Below are 7,241 nucleotides of genomic sequence, written 5' to 3'. Positions count from 1 at the left end.
GGTGTTAAAAGTTCACTGGCCACTATCATGCTGCTCCTGCCTCTCTTTAGTGTTTTTCCTTTACTGTTTAACTTGATTTTCATTGAATGCTGAAAAAATTTTCCAGGCTGCTAACTTGCATTTCCAATGTGCTCTTCAAGTCAAAAATATTCGGTTAAATAGTTTCTATGAAGAAAAAAAAAATTAAACCGTGTTCAACTTTTAAAAATGTTTAAGCTTTGGTGTGAATGGGGCATTAGTGTCTTTTCCTTTACTGTTTAACTTGATGTTTGCCATGCAAAACAGCGCTCTCTATCGATATCCAACAGGCCGTGCTTCGTTTGGTAAATTCAAGTGCGACCCTTTCTATTTCTTATGGGAAGAGAAACTTACATCGTCCATGGTGGAAGATAAGTTGGACTGCACTTTCCTTTGTGTCGGTGAACCAAAGTGCTATTCGTTCAACATAGCAGTGTATCCTGACTCCAAAGGTCTTTATCTGTGTGAGTTATTGGCCACAGACAAGTACAGAGAGGCTGAAAAGGTTCATGCAAATGCTACCTTCCATCACTGCAGTCCGTTGGTAAGATCTCTTCATATATTTGGTGCTTAACACTATTCGTATTTCTTAAAATACAAACTGGATGATTCAAGGAATGTTCACTTTGTTTCTAGTCTCCATGTGAAAGCGCTCCTTGTAAGAACGGAGGTGTCTGTGTTCCTGAATATGAAAGGAACTCCTATCATTGTGAATGTAAGCCTGGATTTTGCGGAACTCACTGCAAACGCTGCAAACGTGGAGGTATTGAATTTAGTATTTTACTGTTGCATGTGGTAGAACTGGAAGAGTCACATACTGTCATAAACCACTATTCTTGTATGTATATGGTTTACCTCTTTTCAACTTTTGGCTATGAATTCATTCAAATCGGTCTATTGTACTTCTTTTCCCCGATAAACATTCCCCAAGTATATTTCCCGTAAGAGAAAATAAATTTCGTGTTCATGTCAGGCACTTTATATTAAGATAAATGAAATCTTTTACTTCTAAATTTCTTATGTTCTTTGTTGCTTTGTTATTTTTTTTTCAGGGAATCGAACTTGCAGTGACATCAAATACTGCAATCCTGAGGCTAAAAATGGCTCTTATGTCATCGACCCTGATGGAGAGGGCGGAGTGAAACCATTTAAAGTCTTCTGTGACATGACTGACAAGGCGGGATAGGAGTGACAGTTGTCAGTCACGACAGTGAAAACAGAACACTGGTGGAATGGGTTATGATGACCTGGTAGTTATTCGCGTAATGTTACTTATAATGAAACCAGTCTAATTCAGCTAGCAAGCTTAACAGCTTCATCTTCTCACTGTGAGCAGTTTATAAATACGAGTGCTATCATCATTCAGTGCTCCTTTCAATGGTAGCATGTTCGGCTGGTGGGTATCACGTGATGACGAGAAGATGAAGTACTGGGGTGGAGTCAACTCTGTTCCCTTTAAATGTGCATGCGGTTTGAATAACACGTGCGCGGACACCAGTTACGGCTGCAACTGCGATAAGAACGATGGGAATTGGCGAGAGGACAGCGGTTTACTAACAAACAAGTCCAAGCTTCCCGTGATTCAAATGAGGTTTGGAGATACTGGTGATGGTGACGAAAAAGGATATCACACGCTTGGAAAACTGGTGTGTTATGGACTTATCTAATGAGAAGTCACCAAGACTATATGTTGAACATTGATAATGTTACTTGTACATTGTACTCCCTCTCTTAGATCTGAATTAAAATGGAGGTCCATGATAGTCAAGAGAAATGTAATGAATTGGTAATTTGATTGTAATGTAGTGAGAAAAATGGAGAAATTCATAATGTGTGATTTAAAGTATTTGAAAAAAATTTTACCGGATGTATACTCAGTGTTCCAACGGTTGGACCGCTGAAGTGTTTTGGACTCATTTAAGACTCAAATACAGGTCACAACTTTTAATAGTTTACTATAGTGATACTTGTATGTCAAAACTCCATTTGTTTTTTATAATAAACATTTCCCTTTTACCGCGTTTGAGAATTCCAAGAGACGTGAAGCTGTTGCCTGCGGTGAAAAATCTGCCATCGTTTTACAAAACTCATACATGCTTCTAATTCGTCGAAAAATACATCTTTGATGTAATTTTTATGATGACACAATTTGTTAACCAAAGCAAAGGGGAGACGACCAAGCTGGAAGTTAGTCTGCAAGAAAATCTTAAATTAAAGATTCTAAAGACTTTATAGTTGCAAACTTTCACCCCTTTTGGGTTCCAATAAATATGCTAAATCTGAAAATGACTGTAAGTCTTAGTATTAGCACTTGAATTCGAAGCCTACAGTAGATAGTCATCTTTGTATAATTGATTATTCAATTTTTCGGTTTTTTTCCCTCTGTTTGGATTTTGCAAGTGATTAAATTATTTGCTGAGACATTTCATCGGACAGACCTTGATGACCTCTCGTCGGCGCCTTCTACATTTCAATATATGCACGCAAATTCTCAATACCACTAAACAACAAAATGTTATGTATTATGTTAAGGATTTAAAGTTGTGTGACCATGACAGTCCCTTCAGGACAATTATATAATACTCACTGTCGCCTTCTCTCCACCTACCCATGGAGCCTGAAAAACGTTGTCAATCGTTTTTTTCTTCAACTAATGGCCCACTCTTTAAATGCACTGAAATACCCTTGAGCAGGATACGAAGTCGGTCCTGTTTTTTTATTCATGAGGCACTTAATCTGGCGACGCAAAGCAATGAAATGATCATGATCAGAAAATACATCTCAGGGGGGATTCCTTTAAGCCATCAGTAAATAAAGTTTCCTCGATATTTTTACTTTATGATCATTTCCGGTGAAGTTTGAGTATATTGATAACGAAGCGACAAAGGGCGTTTTTGCTGCCACCGTTTTGTTTCACATATTAGCACTTTTTTCATAAACTGTTGAGCAAAAAGTCTAGTAGCCTATTGATTTACGAGAAATTTCTGTCGTGAACTAATCATACATTTTTTGGCGACGATATTTACTTAGGTGTCAAATAAAAATTGCATTTTTTTTTTAGTTTATACAGTTTCTCCTCTCGATTAACTTAATTTCAAAGATAAAGCGTATTCGGAATGAGAGATAAAAGAAACGCATAAAAATATAATATCATAGCATCAACTTTGGGAACATGGTCACACGTGTTGAATATTGCCAAAGTCTTCGCCAAAGTCATGACGCCTTCTCCTTTATTGTATAACAGTGGATTGAATTAATTAGTTTTCTCCAACCCGGAGGCATTCCACATTTTGACGCTTAAACAAGTTTAGGCGCAATTAATAATACCAGAGGTTGCAAAGATCTTCCGACGATCTTTTGGTATATTGACTGAAGTTAAATAATTTTTTTGGTTCCTGATTGGTATCCTTCTAAACAGCTATCGCTGGTAAAACCCCCATTGTTCGTAATCTCTTAATGTACTTCCTGCCGACAAGGTGTCTTTTGCTGTTTTAGTGCACTAACAGACCGTTGTTTTGCATCTCCTTTCGGCCTACATAAGGCGGAGAATGATATTTTTATTCCAGTCGAGCAGAACAGGTGTAATTCAACGCTGTTTGCAGGCTTTTTTCAAAGTGCACCTGAAGTTATCCTAACGAGTCATCATCTGACCATTTCTCTTAAGTGAAATGTTATTCTTGGCTATTCTGTAACATGTTCGATAAACAACCTTCGCAAAATGTAAGTTTACTTATTTGGATATCTTTTTTGAAACTTTTACCGGAAATTTTTATGAGTAACTCTGCAATGTTTATATTAAAAACAGTATAGTGTTTCAATTGAAAATGCTAATAAACAGAGATGAAACGACTGACTTTTTTTGCAAATAAAATACATTATCGAGGCTCGCGCGTTTTCCGATCTTCACATGTCAGACAGACATGACGTAGATGAATTTAAGAGGAAAACAACTTTAGCTTCTTGTCTTTTGGTACCAAGTTATTTACAGAAATATTATTTATTAATTAGATTTAATAGTAGTTTAAACCTGCTTTCTTTATAGAGAAGGCATCAATAGACATCGCAACTTTTTTCCTAACTGCAGTAAAAAAGAAGTTTGAAAAACAGTTTGAAAATTCTTGTAAAAAACGAATCGTTTTCTCTTTCCTAAGAGAAAAGTGTCTTGGCATGATAAAATAAAAAAATATTAAATAAACAGCTGCTCCGCCTAAAAAGAAGAAACTTGTGGTCGGTGCCAATTTATGATCTCAATTTATTTCATTTATTGTTATCTTGGTGCGAGCCAAAACATAACTTCTTAAAGCAAACCTGCTAACAGGGACATGTGAAGAGTAAGTAGAAACTTATTTTCAAGTTTGTTGTAGAGTAGGGAGCAGAGTACCAAAATCCCTTAAAATAAGAAAAGATTGGTTCAAACCCATATAATAAATCATTAGCATGGTCAGAGTTAATAGATATTGAAATGAATATTTAAACTTTTGAAACCCGTTGTATAGAAGGTATTAATTGACATCGTCCCCTCAATAGAAAAAAAAACAGTTTGAAAGCAATTCTTGTTAAAAAAAAAAAAAAAAAAGCTAAAAAATATCATGCAGGTTTGTCAAGGAGAGTTTTATTTAAGATGACTTTTTAAAACTTACTGTCCCACCTCTACTTCCCCTATAGTAGAAGTGTATCCCACCCATGGCACCTGCTTCATAGATGTGGCTACTAATTCTTAATTACCGACAGGCAATTATAAAGGACCTGTTTTTCATTTGCATATAAGTCTTCGGTGTCATACATCAGCTCATTCCGTGGTGAGAGTTCATCGGCTACTGTCATGCTGCTTCTGCCACTCTTGTTGTTTTTTCCTTCTTTGTTAGGATTGTTGTTTGCCACACAAAACAGCGCTCTCTATCGATATCCAACAGGCCGTGCTTCGTTTGGTAAATTCAAGTGCGACCCTTTCTATTTCTTATGGGAAGAGAAACTTACATCGTCCATGGTGGAAGATAAGTTGGACTGCACTTTCCTTTGTGTCGGTGAACCAAAGTGCTATTCGTTCAACATAGCAGTGTATCCTGACTCCAAAGGTCTTTATCTGTGTGAGTTATTGGCCACAGACAAGTACAGAGAGGCTGAAAAGGTTCATGCAAATGCTACCTTCCATCACTGCAGTCCGTTGGTAAGATCTCTTCATATATTTGGTGCTTAACACTCTTTATTTCTTTAAATACAAACTGGAGGATTCAGGAATGTTCACTTTGTTTCTAGTCTCCATGTGAAAGCACTCCTTGTAAAACGGAGGTGTCTGTGTTCCTGAATATGAAAGGAACTCCTATCATTGTGAATGTAAGCCTGTATTTTGCGAAACTCACTGCAAACGCTACAATGTGAAGGTATTGAATTTAGTCTTTTACTGTTGCATGTGGTAGAACTGGAAGAGTCACATACTGTCATAAACTACTATTCTTGTATGTATATGGTTTATATCTTTTCAACTTTTGCTATGAATCAATTTAAATCGGTCTATTGTACTTCTTTTCCCCGATAAACATTCCCCAAGTATATTTCCCGTAAAGAGAAAATAAATTTCGTGTACATGTCAGGCACTTTATATTAAGATAAATAAAATCTTTTATTTCTAAATTTTTGTGTTCTTTGTTGCTTTGTTATTTGTTTTTCAGGAAATCGAACTTGCAGTGACATCAAATACTGCAATCCTGAGGCTAAAAGTGGCTCTTATGTCATCGACCCTGATGGAGAGGGGGGTGAAACCATTTAAAGTCTTCTGTGACATGACTGACAAGGCGGGATAGGAGTGACAGTTATCAGTCACGACAGTGAAAACAGAACACTGGTGGCTGGGTTTGAAGCCCCTGGTAGTTATTGGCGTAATGTTACTTATGATGAAACCAGTCTAATTCAGCTAGCAAGCTTAACAGCTTCATCTTCTCACTGTGAGCAGTTTATTAAATACGAGTGCTATCATTCAGTGCTCCTTCTCAATGGTAACATGTTCGGCTGGTGGGTATCGCGTGATGACGAGAAGATGAAGTACTGGGGTGGAGTCAACTCTGTTCCCTTTAAATGTGCATGCGGTTTGACTGACACGTGCGCGGACAGCAGTTACGGCTGCAACTGCGATAAGAACGATATGAACTGGCGAGAGGACAGCGGTTTACTAACAGACAAGTCCAAGCTTCCCGTGATTCAATGAGATTTGGAGATACCGGTGAATTTGTGAGTCGCAATGAATCAGGATATCACACGCTTGGAAAACTGGAGTGTTATGGACTCATCTAGACTCATGAAGACTGTTGATTAACCATTTAAGAGATAACTTGAACAGTGTACTCTCTCCGTCAGACCTCAATTATAGTTATAATTATTAGTTATATTTACATGTAATATTTTCAGAATCTCAGCAGTGTTGTGTAGTTTTCCATGGTTTCTTTTTAAATAGCGCACGTGGTAGACTTTTTCAAAAAGGAAGCCAATATTGTTAAGATCAAACTTGAATCGCTTAAAGAAACATCTTCCTTTTCGAATGGTCATCAGGCATCAGAGTTTACGGCTATTGCATAAGGCGAAAAGTAGCTCTGATTTGATTCTCTTCCTACATCAGAACTGAAGTCATGTATAGCAACAAAGTAATTTCTGATTCGCGAATAATAAAAATATTGAAACAAAGAAAGATGTTTTCCTTCCTGCCTCGAATGTGTAACAAAGAAAAAAATGGAGACCTCATGATGAATTAAAAATTAAGGTTCCAACGCTCTACCCCTGAATCACAGAGACTCTGTGGTAAGCTGAGCCATTACTAACTTCATGTCACACGCAGGAGGCATACTGTAAAGATCAGTTATGCAAATATTTTCACTTCAGGCTTAAAACAGCTGCAAACAAGAAGCAAGGGATTCAATGTTTTCCGTTTACTTTGAGGTCCAACGCTTAACCTCTCTAACAAAAGAATACACTCGTCGATGTCAATGGGAGAACCCATAATCCATCAAATATTTTTGCTCGCGTCCGATTGGTCTAAACGTGACTCGTGACCGAAAATATCCCAGCTACAAGTGGGAAATATCCCAGGTAATAACCCACCTATTGATGTTCGCGACTCAATTGGCTTCTGTATGTCATGTGGTACAAAATCATCGGACAATAGTCACGCAATAATCCCCCTATACGTCGATATTTGTCCTCCGTTAATTTCCGTCTAAAAGAAACAAAGCCAT

The 7,241-nt window shown here is 37.4% G+C and overlaps 1 protein-coding gene and 1 pseudogene across 1 annotated transcript; both read left to right on the top strand.

Annotated features, from left to right (window-relative positions):
• Positions 1-248: 248 nt before the first annotated feature.
• On the top strand, positions 249-6,665 carry LOC131770533 (contactin-associated protein-like 2; annotated as a pseudogene).
• On the top strand, positions 893-1,882 carry LOC136279975 (contactin-associated protein-like 2). Its single transcript, XM_066164543.1, is given in 6 exon segments — positions 893-917; positions 1,071-1,193; positions 1,196-1,263; positions 1,265-1,355; positions 1,358-1,392; positions 1,395-1,882. Coding segments are annotated over 6 exon segments (633 nt in total). The 3' UTR covers positions 1,686-1,882.
• Positions 6,666-7,241: the final 576 nt, after the last annotated feature.

The sequence above is a fragment of the Pocillopora verrucosa genome, chromosome 3 (assembly GCF_036669915.1).
Source record: "Pocillopora verrucosa isolate sample1 chromosome 3, ASM3666991v2, whole genome shotgun sequence".
NCBI classification, from domain to species: Eukaryota; Metazoa; Cnidaria; class Anthozoa; order Scleractinia; family Pocilloporidae; genus Pocillopora; species Pocillopora verrucosa.
The sequence above is the reverse complement of the archived record's forward strand: the minus strand, read 5'-3'. Positions and strand labels throughout refer to the sequence as shown.